Raw genomic sequence first — 14,571 nt, 5'->3', positions numbered from 1 at the left:
GCTAACATAAAGCTGAAAATGTGATGGCATCTTGTTATTTTAGGATTTTTTAAAAGACCTTCCTTCTAAACAGTGCTTTGGATCCCAAGTTGCCCTGTTCAAGCAGAAAAGCATTTCTGTTTGTGCAAGATGCTTCCCTGATTTCACTCGCTCCCATGCCATAACTCATGCTATCCTGGAAGGTCTCCCAAGCCTCAAGGGTGTCCTTTCGGTGGGCACAAGAGACTGCAGTGGGAAGAAGAGAGTGGGGAAGCGCCTTTTTTGGACCCAAGTCCAGGTCAGATAGGCCAGATCTTCCACATCCATTTTGCATACCCAAATTGGCGGTTCTGGAGATATCAGCATCCTATTGAATAGATACATGGCATTGTTTTATTTATGCCACCCTCTCTCAGCAGCTCAAGGCAAGTTACCGTCTCCTTCTTTAAAAACATAAAATATGTATCAAGGGCTCCAACTATCATGTCTATGTTGGGGTCAGGATTGTGCCCTAGGAGTGCTTCTCCCACTTCTGGTCCATCTCACAGCTGTGCATTGACTTGCTTTAATGCTGGAATAAGGGCATGTGTAGGCCGAAGCCATACAATGGCTTCGGCCTCCATATCTCCCTATTCCAGCATTAGGGCCGGTCAGTTCATGGCTGTAGTTCTGAGGCCACCATTTTCCTGGACTTTTCCAATGTTACATCCAGCCAGGTCCCAAGGCTGGCTTAGTGGGTTGGGCAGGGAGGTACAATTCCACGCTCTACCACACACTCTGCACCAAGGGTAGGCATCTTGGTGCTCTCCAGATACAATCCCTGAGCATTGGCCATGCTGTCTGGAGCTTATGTGAATTGTAGTCTAAAACATTTGGAAGGCAACAAGTTGCCTACCCCTTGCATAAATCATTCCAGCAGATGGCAAGGATCCCAGAGTTGAAACGACCTAATCTCAGCAGGCCATTGTTCCAGGAAAGATTGGGGTAGGTTTAGGCCCCTTTTGCCTTTCATTGGATGGCTTCTGCTGAATTAAAGTCAGCCAGTTATGTTGGAGCAAGTTTCTGTTCAGTACAAGACAAAAGGCCCATTCACATGGGCACACATCACTATGGAGAGATCCTAAGGGTGCAATCCTATCAGGATGGCAGTAAGCGTCTGACTACAGAGGCTTACAGCCATCCAATGCAGAGCAGGAGCAGCAGTGATCTTCATCTCCACATTCCTCCTGTTCTGCATTTCGGCTTTTCTGCCCATCTAGCTGGGGCTTTGCAGAGTGGGAGGGATGGAGTCTGGGGATGCCTAGGGACACGGCATAAGCCAGCTTCCTCAGTTCCCCTTTCCCTCCTCTCTGAGATTGCTTTTGTGAGCTGGGAGGGGAGCTCAGATTCCTGGATCCGACCTTGGAGCGATTTCTTCTGGAATCCAAAATAACCTATGGCCCTATCCCTAAACTCTGTCCAGGAGGCCATAGGATTGCTTCCCCTGCCCCTGGGATCTTTACCAAAAGCACTGGATAGGGCTAATCATGTGGATCCTCCCATCCAGGAGGAAATACGATACGTGAATAAACCATACAAGTCGCCCTCCCTAGGTCATATTGGTGTTAAGACATGCATGAAGGTGGCATGTGATGACACTACAGAAAAGCAGCTCTACTGCTGCTGCAGGCCTAGATGAATTGGGGCCAAGCTTGTTGTAAATGGGCCTTGAAAGAGAGACTATTTTCTGGTCAGAATGATCAGCTATCTGGTCTCCTAAAATCATATTTATTCCAAGTCATTTTAAAGAATGGCATGATGCAGCAAAAGCAAAGCATTTTTACAGTGCAGTCCTATGCATACTCAAAAGTAAGCCCTCTTGAGCCCAATGGGAATTACTCCTAGGTAAGTGTGTGTAGGATGGCAACCTCAACCCTCTCCCCTCAAACACATTCTGTTCTTTTCTGTTTAAATCATTAGGGCATAAAGGAGCTCAACTTCAGCAGGATTCATTCATTTATTTGCTTGGAGCAAATAGCATTTCTAAATCTTAATAATATAATCTGAGTTGATCAGTGCCGTCCGTTATAATTGGCAGGATATTGTCATTGCCACAAGAAGGCCCATTGAGACGATAAATTCAACCATCCATTATTCTAGCTGTTTAGTGTTGTATTTAACTAACACCTCAGCTACCATGTTGTTCAGTTGGTGCAGGCCTTGCTGTTGTACGTTTCCTGTAGTGACACTTGCCCATCTACTTGGTAAAAATTGTCAGATAGAATGCATGAGTCCACGTTTGTCCACAGTATAATCTCATTATAGTGTACTTTTGAATAAGCAGTGTGAAATCCAATGTTTGTGTGCAAAGTTAAAGTAAAAACATTTCATTTGAATTATGCACATCAAGGTTCACATAACTGACCTCACTAAAGCAATATCATTTGGGACTTGCTAAGGCAATGGGTAAGCCTAGCTCTATTTTAAGGTTGTCTTTAAGGGATGGTTGTCTTCAGATTTCTATCTGAAATATATTGGCCTCATTCATACGTTATAAAGTTCTAGCCTCTTGGCAACATCTATAAAGAGGAACCACATGGCTGAATTTAAAGAGATAGCTCTGTCCCACAATAGGCTTGTCATTCCTTGAGACTATGGGTAGTATCCAACTGTGTTGTTATGCTTTAAAAAATGATGCTGCCGTAGCAGAAACTAGGTTCCAAACCAGTGCAAGATGAGAATTTACCTAAAGTTGCAATTGCGCAAGAAGTTTCACATTATGGTTTTGGAACCCATTGCACAACTGATTGTGCCACCTGTTGTACAATCCACTGTGCAACCATTATGCTTATGGAACCTTTTTTTCAAGCATAATGCACAACCACTTCCTCTAGTGCTATATGAGTTTGCAGAATGACACCATTGGATCCTGCCCTGTTTGATAATGGCATGAAAGGAGACCAATTAACTGAAGTGAGTCATGTAGATTTTAATGGATGTTATTTGTGTGAGCTAGGACAGACCACATTGAAACAGTTCCCACACCACATTGATTTTAAGGGATCCTTCCATTGTTACCTTAGCAAGGTGTGCTTCTCCCACACAATTCTGGCAGTGGAGAAGAACTCAGTCACACGATGGTGTCCACACAATACAATTCCTTCCCCTCCCTTCCTGGAAATTGGGGCCATGGCAAAGCACTGGGCTGCTGGTTCTCCCATGGAGCCTAGATCTTCTGGTCTTGGCAGAGTGGCACAGAATAAGCACATGCAACAGCAGTATACACACTATTAAGATAGCATGAGCAGGGACCCTTAGTTGGGACGCAATGGATGATAACCATGCACAGTTGCTTCCAGTATGGCAGAAAATGACAAAGATCAAAGCTATAGCACGATTCCTAATTCCACACCAAAATGATGCTAGCCAATATTTTACTCTTAGTGCATATAATTTTTAAGTGTTGAACAAAACAATTCACCAGCACAAACAGCACAGAATTTTATCAAACTGAAACCTAACCACCTTTGGGATTCCAAAAGTTTTGAATGTTTGAAAAATCAGCTTAAATTACAGAAGGAAAATCTCAAATTTCAGGATCTTTTGTTTTAGTAATTGGCAAGGAAACCTAGCTTCTGCTTCAGCAATCAATTTCTCAATTGGAGGCTCTTTACCCATATCAGAATTTGATAGATTATCTAATGATTAATCTGTGTTAACTGCTCTTTTAGAGTTACTGTAAAAAAACAACTGGACTCATTCCTTTAGTGCAATTTAAGACCAGAACAATTCTGTACAAAAACCTTATTCTAATCAAGGAATATATTCTCACTCAAATTTAAAATCTGCAAGGCCTTAAATTGAGAATGTAATCCTGTGACCTACATGGAATAAGGGAGGACTAAAGTCTAGAAGGATCACTATGGAGTTGATGCTTCACTGACTACTGCCAGATTTGTTTAAATAAATGGGGTTACTCAGGCTGCAATTCTGTACTTAACCTGGGAGTAAGTCCCAATGAACTTCATGGACATACTTCTGAATAGACATGGATAGGATGGCACTCCTAAGGTAGCTTTGCAAATATATCCACTAACTGCCCCTTTTTATTTTATCTAGTTAAATCACAATAAATATTGTTGGCCTAAAAACATTTTATGCTTGGAGACAGCACTTTGAGTGGCTATTTACAACTATGTGTGAATTAGGCCTAGCAAGATGAACTATAACATTTCAGAATATGGCGTGGGATTGCATGACCAAATGCTGACACACACCCCTGAAAAATGTTGCATACAGTGGAAAGAAAGCTAGGCCAGAACACTTCTTCCTGACATGTAGGTTTTTTGCTATGCGCAGGGCATTTCCAATATTGGGCAAGCGAGAAATTACATGGTTTCCCATCTAGAGTCTGAAATGATACAATCCAGGATGAAAAGTTTGACTGTTCATCCACTGTTTGCGTGAAGCTGGAATAGCTCCTTTAGAGTTCTGATACCTGGAGCGGATTCACAACCCCGCTGACAACAGTGTCACCAGCCTCTGCTGCTACAATGAACAAATACTGTCTGGTGCAGAGCTATAACTTATTTTTCTGTGTTTAAGTGTTATCAGTAGAAGAATTACCTCAGATAGGCCAGGATTTGCCTTCTGTTTGGGGTGCCACATCCTGATTGGGCTGTCTCACTAGAATCTCACAATTACAGGTCTGTCATGGAACTTCTTCTTTTTCCACTCAAGTTACCTCCACCCAAACCACAAATACCATCTTCCCCAGCACATTTGACTGACAGGTTAACCCATATGTGCAGTAGAACCCGCAATGCACAACAGTTCAAGACAAAACAGATTTTAACCATTGCAACGCTCTTTGGTGAAATGTATCATTGCCTTATCCTCTCCAGTTGTTGAATCTTCCTATTTCTGTAGCAACCTTTTCAAAGGTACGTCTCATTACTGCACACACACACACCATGCCATCTTTGCTCTATTTTCTATGACAAAATATTGGTGGAGATACTGTGACTGAGGGACCCATTCCTCCTAATATTTCTATTGTTATGGTGTAAGTTAATTCTATTAACAACTTGTCCTGTGTAGAGTAAAATAAAAGCTTAGGGATAGACAAATACCTGATTCTGTACAAAGTGAATAGTGTAATATAGGCTAGTATGTTTTGGTGAGACTTTCGATAGGATATGTGAATTGTTTTCTATGTGACATTAAGACACACCTTTCTTTTAAGGAAGTAAACATATAAAGTTTAGACAAGTTTTTTAAAACAGTGATATTTTTTGATTATAAAGATACCTTTGTTACTAGAGTTTACTATTTCAGGTGTCAACTCTTATTTAAATATTGGGTTTTATTACTACATGCCTCCAAATTCATTTGTTCTGTTGCATAACAATGCACAATAAAAAGTTAGCCTCTGCCCGGCGTGTTTGGTGTATGTGCATGTACAAAGTATTTTAAAGCAGGTGTGGATAGGAAGCAGCGCTCCAGTTGTTTGGCACCCGACTCCCAGCACCTGCTAGCATGGCCAGAGGTAGCCGAAGTCAGCCTCTAGGGTACAGTGGCAGCCATCTAGTCCAGCTTTAAAACAATGCTGGGATAATGCCCCAATGTTCCTCCTTACCAAAGTGAACAAGTAGGCACTTGGTCAGCCAGTCATGTGTAGGCTCTAAAGCCACCTTCCTCAGCCTGGGGCCCTCTAGAGGTTTTGGACTACAGCTCCCAGCATTCTGGAACATTAGGCATGCTGGCTGGGGCTGAAGGGAGTTGAAAACCAAAATCTTACTGGGCACCAAGTTGGGGTCACTGCTCTAATATTATCTCCATGGCTCCTTCCCAGGCCACAAAGGCAACACAGGCCACATAGAGTACATGTTAGGAGAACTTTTACCACCAACATTGCTCCCATTTCTGGGCAAAAACTTTGACAGGAAGGCGATGCATTGTAGATTTCTCCAATGGATTCCAAACCATTTAACTTTACCTTTGTGGCATGCAAAAACACCATGATATAGCAGCACCTACACTATAAAAACATCATGACACTGAACCATAGTTTATTTAACCCGTGGGTTGTTGAATTCTGAGTTGTTGTGATGTGTGAATACAGCTGTGCTAACCAGAGTTTGTTAGTCAGAAAGAGACTCAATGATTTACTGTTGGGATGTGAACTCTGGATTCTTTAAACCATGGGTTGTCAACTGTGGGTTGGTCAAGGGTTGTTTCATCAGGCTACAGAGATGACAGACAAGAATGGTAAAAATAAAAAAGCCAGCCTTAATATATTGCTGTTGTTTGTCATTTGTTTTTACCATGTTTTGTAAACTCCCTTGAATGCAATAGTTGATAAGGCAGCAAGATATAATCCTTTTATATAGTCAATTATAGTCTCACACAACTGGTTTACCAAGTGTTTCAAACATAATGAGAAGAGTTACCACTTGGGAAATTATCCCTGTGCACATAAAATGTGGCTCAGAACATGGCTGGAAACTACATGAAGCTGGTATCGCACGTCGTTTCAGACAACTCAGTGAGTTGTGGCCACAACATAGTAAACTGTCAGCAGTAGTCATCCAGTCTTTTCAAATACTTTTGAACCATGTTCTCTATGCACCTTAAGACAGAGTATGATACAGCCTAAAAGCCCAATTAAATTTACACTAATCTACCCATGACTATGTCTTTTCATAATTTGCTTTTTGACAACAAAGTAGATTCCGAAGTCAAATTAGAACACATTAGAAGGAAGGAGTTGCTTAAAACTTTAACTTTTTTTTTTTTTTTTACTGAATTAGTTACCATATATTTTAGGCGATACAATCTATACAAATATTACAAGGAGCCACAAAATAAAATAAAATCTGGCCCAAACATTTTAATCAGGTTCGTCAGCAGTTCATTTGAAATAACCCAGGACAGAGGAATGGACATACATTTATGGGATATCTGCAGCTGCAAAACTTTCATTGTAGTTCTGGTTGAAGAAGCTCTGTGCAAAATGTAAGGATTGCAAGATTCCAAGCAAGGGCATGTTTAAACTTTTACACATTGCTTCAAATTTCAGTTTACCTCTGGTAGTCCTGATGTTAATCACTGCATACGTCTTCTACATATACAACTCTTTGTATTCTTGATTTGGGGATTAACACAATAATACTAACGAGAAAGGTTTTTTAAAAGTGAATGCTGATTATGTACAGCTGCACTCGTATACCCATAGAAATAATGTAGATGTCACCAAAAGCACACCCGCCCGCACACATACACTGAATATGAATGAATCCTGAAACCCCTCAGGAATAGTGAAGGACATACACTTGAAGTCAAACATCCACTCCAAAGAAAATTGCTGAAGAATGGGTCTCGTGAAGAGAGGTGGGCAGGTGGACACAATGAAATGCTTTACAATCTTTTTTCTTTTAGGGGGAAAAAAGCACCCTCACATCAGAGGGGACCATTTAGGGAGGACAGTTTTCCATTCCTTCCCCAACAACTTGCATGAGTGACGACTACGCAGAAGAACTTGCATATCTTTATGAGATATAAAATAAAGAAGCAGCAAATTCTCTTCAAATATACAGTGGGGGAAGGTGGGGGGAGAAGAGTCTAATCATAAATATACCTTAGATGGTACCCAGGGCTTACAGTCCGAGAAGCACCACTCCACAGTGCTTCTTTCCTCATATCCCCAATCCACTCCCCTCAGCAACTGGAACCAATTGCATGGTTCTTTAGATGGCTATATATTACTCGCCAGTATGGGCTGGAGAATGTTATAGCGCTCATGTCCTATTTCTGGACTTCCCACAGCCGGCTGTGGGAACAGAATGCTGGGCTAAATAAGCCTTTGGTCTGGATCCAGCATGGCTCTTCTTATGTTCTTACCATGTGGCATATCTAACAAACTAAGGAACTACAGAAAAGAGAACTCGCTGTTCAGCTGTGTGAGGACGTTTTGAATTTGTAATAGAGGATGGGTGGCTGTAATGTGCAGAGTACAAGGCTGCAATGACTTGGGAAGGGAAAAACAGCAAGACAAGAACACAAACATACTGTTCCTGAGAATGTTAAACAGATAACCAAACCCCACCCCCACTCCCAAATAGAAAAAAACAGCCACATTGGTAAATATTAGTGCGCGAGGTCTAGAAAGTTTCAGTTGGCTATGGCTATTTTAGAAAAAAATAGATTAAAGGGCCTTGAAATTTTAGAAGTGGGGCTATAGTGTGGGTGGAGAACACAGGTGTGCACAAGGGGTATGCCGGTTGTGTACAGGCACACCCTAATGTCTCAAGCGGTAAACACCAAATTGAGGGGAGCATTCAATAGGGATCCATAGGGGGATCCTGATGCAGTGGAAGAACCACTGCCTCTGAGAGAGCACCGTTGCTACTCACAGCAAGAATGAAAAGGAATAGCTCTGCTGGGAGCCTCTCTGTCCGGAGCCACAGCCCCTCGCCACTAGGCCTCTTCTGAACAGCTGTGCCGACCAATCTTGCACCAACAAAGGTGCATGTAAAAGATACTGGGCGCACACCATGCCAAGATTTCACCCACCTGGTGGGAACAGTCCTCCAGCTGCCGCCCCCAAGAGTGCACTATTGCTCCTGGCAGCAGGAAAGCTAATATCGCCTCGTAAGCCCCTCCAATAACCAGTGTCACCACAAAGCCCCACCAATGCTGGGGCTTGAGTGTGCCCTCATCTCCCTCCCTTACCTGCAATGTCCCTACTGCAGTCAGGCAAGCCAGGAGTAGGGCATCAGTGTCTACAGTGTTTAACAAATAAATTAATAAAAATAATGCCTTTTATGATTGAGAATTCAATAAATGTTTGCCTTTAAAAAAACAAATCCCTGGGTGCACACCCTAATGAAATGCAATGTCCACACCTATGGTGGAGAAGGACCTATTCACTTTCCCCATCCCTGAATCTATAGATGAAGAGGATTTGCAAAGCACTACCTAGACCCCTTCACCTCTACCCCCAAACTAGATCCCCTACTCAAGAGACACATTGCCTCCCCAGTTCGTCACATACTGAGCATGGCATTGCAGAACAGGACAAGGAGGCAGAATGTTGGGAAAGAAGTCTGCGAAGCTGAGGAGGCTCCTACTTAAAAGAATTAGATGCTTCAAACAAAGTATTAAAAGAGCATGACAGAATCCAACGGCAGCAGTGGCTGCTGCAGTGTTATCCCAAACTCAGTTTACAAAATTAAAAAGTTTGCAAATTTACTGGTTGTTGTTGTAGCTTCCATGCCTTTAGTATACCAGATGAAGCTTGTTTTGGCGAAAACAGAAATGCATATTGATTGCCCTGATTGGTGCGGAGAAGAAAAGAGAAAGACAAAGATGGATTTTTAAAAAAATACAAAACCAAAATATTTCTGCATAGAAACAGGTCTCCATCACATCTAATACACCAATGAAAGCAAACCAATAGCATGACACTGATCAGTCTGATTATGCTAGCCGCAATAAATCTGGAGTAAATACTTCGACAACTCAGAAAAATCTGTTACGATATCACATCTTGAAAAGACAAATTATATTACCACATGTAAGCTGATCATCTGTTTCCATCCAAAGACTCTAGAAATGCCTCATGAATTTGCTCTAACAAGTTTTATTTATTAAATTTATATCTTGCCTTTCCACCAAAAGAGCACTCATTCCAAAGCTCATGCCATCTAGGCAATATTTAGGAAGTTTAGCAAACATTGCTCATGGATTTCAACATTCCATTTCTAAGGTCCGCCAAGTCCCCCTTGGCACTTAGCAGCCCAATCCAACACTCTTCAGTTCCTCTGTACACTAAAGCAGCTAATCCAGTAGCATCCATAGAGATAGGGGCAGGCAGAGAGATCAAAGCTCAAGAAGGCATCTCACAGAGGGAAGGAGTAGAGCCCACTTGTACCAGTACAATCCCAGTTCTGCATTCAGTTTTACAATGTACTCAGTAGGCTTATTATGGGACCAGCTCCAACCATGCATCATTTAACCTTACAAGAGCTACACCTCAAACGATACCCTCAGACTTTTAAGTGTATTCCTTTCTACTGTGGTAGCAGACAATTCAAAGAAACTCCCAACATCATGAGCATTCAGCTTTTGGGCACAAATATTTGCAAACTTCACTGTCAATTGGTTGCACTTATTTACAATGTTCCTGATGCATTGCTTGCAACAACTCTTTGGTGTTTATACACATGGGAACTCTTCCTTATGCTCACACCAAAGGCATCATCAGAAAACTCTTCCACAGTGGCGAATGTAGAGATCCTCAAGTACGGTTGCATGCACGCGAAACGATGGATGGGAATGCTTACCTAACAGTGGCATTAGAAAGGGAACAGAACAGGAGAAACCAATGATGCCATTCTAAAACCATTCAAACAAACTAAAACATTCAAATGAAACATTGCTCTTCTTCCAGGGTCATGTTCAGATGATGGGGCAGGGGAGAACATTTATCCCACAAATCCAATGCAGACCAGAAAAGGCCCACTTTTCAGGGGACCTTCAATCCAGTCAAGTCTTGGCTGGTGCAAGAAGGGATGGTCCAGGAGGCTAAGGATTCTATCCCTCCTTCGAACTTCGTACACCCAGGAGGGCCTTCCCCCAAAATTTGAAAACCACTAAATTAACCTTCCACATTAGAACATAACCAGCATGCTAGAAGGTGACAGAAGATCATTTGAGAAGACCACTTTAGATTACAGTGCACAGCAAAGGAGAACTAAGTACCCACCGAAGTTGAGCCTTTATACAAATATTTACACCTTGCCTTTAAAATATAACTCTTGATTATACAATGTTAACAATTACATTTACAGCTATATTATCAAAGATATAGTCTGAAGTCAACCTTGCAAATAAATCCACAAAGATTAGCCGTTCACAAAACACATCATTAGCCTGCTATGCACCAACTTAACTATGTAAGACTCAAACCACACTAGTTACTTTAATTACATAGCATGCAGATGACCCCTCTTGCTTTCTTGAGAGTAAACGCACACAGCCTCAACTTGGATGGGGACCAGCATGCACTAGGAAGGATTTCTCCCTCAAGCAATTTGGTTCTTGAAGAATGAATTTTCCATTAAATGGGAGCCCCCCCTTTTTTAAAAAAACCCTGCAAGAGTTAGTATGGGGGTGGGGGGAGATTTCAGGGAGGAAATGGTTGAGGGGGGGGGGAGATTTAATCCTCCCCTCTTGGTGCATGTTGGTCCCATCCAAACTGGGGGCATGAGCACTTACTCTCAAGTAAGACAACAAAAGAGGGGGGTCAGCTACACAATACATAAATACAGCTTGTAGTTTGACCTGAAGTAATTTTTGGCCAAAAAAATTGTTACATTTTCCTTCCCATTTTCTTAGAGGAGATTCCTACTAGTCCAAGGAAGAGCTTCCAAATGACCACAAGCCACATTTTATATGAAGTAAATGTTCTGGCACTTTTCTTGAGCCAGAGTTCTGCAAATGTCCTTAAATGCACACACAGTTCCAGCACAAGCACATTTCCCCATTCACTACCATGGAAGGATTAGAGCTGCACAACCAAAGAGGCAGGCACTCAGAAGGAATGTGGAAGCAACATCTTCTCCATTCACTTCAGGATGCATGAGGCTCTGACTCGTTTCCACCAGAGAGGTGTGTGCAGAGACGTTCATGTGTGTGCACCTGCATATGTGTGCAATAAAGTGTTACTTGAGGTAAACATGATTAAGAATAGGGCACTTGTAATATGTTTTCTTTGGGGGTGTGTGTGCACCAAGCAGCAATTAAGCATTTACTAAATAATTGCCTTGAAAACATCAGGACTAAATATGAGTAGCTCCTTTACTTCTAAATGTATGCAATAAAATTATCATTACACTCTAATTACAATATGTACATCTTAGTTTCCAAAACCTAAAATCTGGAATACGACTACACTAAAAAAATGAATGCAAGTGTCAAAAAGTAAACTGCTATTAATTCAAGAAGTGACACTTTACACTTACAAACTAAGCCAACGCTGAAACATTTTGGTCTCCATCATAATTTTTATCACCCATACATATCACTTTTTACGGCAGATTTCCACAGCGCCATCAAAGCCACCCTGCACCACTGAGAAGTTGGGGAAACTTCTTTCAGCTCAAACATTTTCCAATAACAATATTTTTAAAGTGCATAAAATACTTTGCTCATAAAGCAAGTTTATCACTGATGTTTCCGTTATGAAGAGCTGGCTTACACATGGGTGCTGATCAGGTGACAGCAGGTATCAAAAAGTAACATGAATCTACAAATAAGCCGTCACTGACTCAATATCGGATAAGTGTTCCATTACACCACAGCACCACTTCCAAAACAATCCTTTGAGACAGTCAGTTTTCACATTGTGCTGAATAATCAAGTGGTGTAAATGCATGTGTGAACCAGCTCTTAGACTGCATGATTTGTGTTCAATTTTAGCCTCTGATAGTGGTGAAGGCTACAGTCCTCTTAAGCACTTACCTTCAGAGTACATTTTCTCTGAGTTTTATTTAAAAAAAAAAAAACTCTTTTAAACAAAATAGTTCCAGGATTGTCACACATGCTTATGAGCTTGCAATTTGGATCGCCACTTCTTTCAGGCTCCCATTCCAAGCCCAAGTTCTGAATTTTCTACTTTACAATTACTGAAAGCAACCGTTACATTCAATGTGGCTGTTTGACTCCCCACAATATAAATCTTCATCTGCAGCTTAGAGCTATATATGCTGCACCAGCTATGAATAAGTTAAATATTCTAGCTGGGATCCAAACAGTTAGTTGTTGGTGTTTACTGCTATTTGGAGTATCCCTCGCCCCCTTTGAACAGAAGACGCAGGACATAATCATGCAGTGCTTTTGAAACTTCCCTCAGTTTCAAAAGCAGCTTGCTGTTTCAGAAACACAAGTCCAAAGCCCTCTTGGCAATATGAAACAAGTTGCACCATTCTTTGGATGCTGGACCTCCATTCTACTGGTATTATAAATAGTCTCAATGCATTTTAGAGGATGTTAAAAGTTCTATTCCACTGCCATGTTCACACAAATAAGCCAAAATTCCAGTGGATCCTGGTTTATCATGAACAAGCTCCATGCTGGTTCATGAAGAATGCTTGCTTTCTCTTTATTCCTCCCTACTACAACAACAACCAGTAAACAAACCATGTAGGTTTTGTTCAGTATGTTGTCCAAATCAAGGACTTCTGGCTTACTGCTCTCAAACGAGGCTGGAATCATAAACCAAGAACCAGCCCTAATTTGCAATTCTAGCTTATAAGGGCTGTAACCCATCAGGATTCTGGCTTTGGATGACATGCTAAGTAAACCCTTCCTGGTTTAATAGTTGTGCTAGCAGATAGGAGCAAAGCAGAAAGGAACACGCAGATGGTGCCGCACCATATTTCTTCCTGCATCTAACAAAATATAGATAGAATGCCACAGAACAGAGGAAAACTAAAAGAACAATGGCTGTTTAAATCAAGCAAATAGTGTAACAAACAATTTTCATGTTTTGGTTTCAGACATTACAAAGAAAGCAATAATCAAGTTGGGAAGTCCATTAAAAAAAACCTAACGTTCTTGTGCAGCGGGAGCCAAAACACACCATATCTCCATGTTACCCCCCCCCTGGAAGCATGGCTGCTAGCATTGCATAGCTGCTCCCAGACCTCTCACGGCGACGCCTCCTACTTCTATCCATGTGGTTAGGGCAAATTGCCCATTAGGAGTACATGCCACTGCCATAGCAACAAAACCACGCAATCTGCCCTGATCCCAGGGGCAAAGTTGCAGGCTTTGCTGGGGCCACAACACTAATGTAAGAAAAGAACCATAGGAGCCCACCTATGGAGAACCATTTGACACAATGTCTTGGGTTGCTCTAGGGCAACACATGGCAGTATTCCAATTGGTCCAATCTCTAAAGTTGTCAAGCAGTCAAGCACCACCAAACACCACAAGGAGGAAGTTTCCAGCTCATGATACAGAGGAACAGAAAAGGGTTCTGAGTTCATACAAGAAAAGCTACAGAAACGGAATACATTAATTTGACTCAAGAAGATTAGCAGCCTTTAAACGGGCATGGCGACATCTCCAAGATCTCTAACAAATGCCTAGAAATAGTAGCTAATGTGCAAACAAGGTACAAAAACTTGAAACAGGGCAGCAAAGATATAGTGTGTATTTTTCAGAAACTGACATTTCAATAACTTATTTAATTTAAAGTTTCTAGTCCCAAATATTCATCTGTACTACAGGTTCACATATAAAGAGATGGCAAGCAGCTGTCCCGGGAAACCGATCCAAAAAAGCCATTGCTCTTCCAGAAAAAAAGAATCAGCACTAAAATCTGGAAGCTGAAACACAGCAACATCTTGAGATCCCTGCAGTTTCCGATGCTGTCCCCTTCCTCAAAGTAGTTGATCCAGAAGAGAGATCTTAAAAGTTGCTTCCCTGAAGCCTACAAAATTTCCAGATCTACATGTCGCACCTCAGGGTTCCGTTTCTGAAACAAAATTAATCACACTTTCAATAAGCATGCGGTGAGAGTGTCAGCACAGTGTAATGGATCAA

The 14,571-nt window shown here is 41.6% G+C and overlaps 2 protein-coding genes across 2 annotated transcripts in view; one reads left to right on the top strand and one right to left on the bottom strand.

The window, feature by feature from the left end:
• Positions 1 to 9,868, top strand: part of ATP8A1 (ATPase phospholipid transporting 8A1) — a 234,655-nt gene extending 224,787 nt beyond the window's left edge. Inside the window, exon 38 of the mRNA XM_063136399.1 lies at positions 9,859 to 9,868. The gene's annotated coding sequence lies outside the window, so the exon portion shown is untranslated. The remainder of the gene's footprint in view (positions 1 to 9,858) is intronic.
• SLC30A9 (solute carrier family 30 member 9) overlaps positions 6,728 to 14,571 on the bottom strand; it is a 39,611-nt gene continuing 31,767 nt past the window's right edge. Inside the window, exon 18 of the mRNA XM_063136421.1 lies at positions 6,728 to 14,503. Coding sequence (XP_062992491.1) covers positions 14,459 to 14,503 — 45 coding nt within the window. The 3' untranslated portion in view covers positions 6,728 to 14,458. The remainder of the gene's footprint in view (positions 14,504 to 14,571) is intronic.

This window comes from Elgaria multicarinata, chromosome 10 (genome assembly GCF_023053635.1).
Source record: "Elgaria multicarinata webbii isolate HBS135686 ecotype San Diego chromosome 10, rElgMul1.1.pri, whole genome shotgun sequence".
NCBI classification, from domain to species: domain Eukaryota; kingdom Metazoa; phylum Chordata; class Lepidosauria; order Squamata; family Anguidae; genus Elgaria; species Elgaria multicarinata.
The sequence above is the reverse complement of the archived record's forward strand: the minus strand, read 5'-3'. Positions and strand labels throughout refer to the sequence as shown.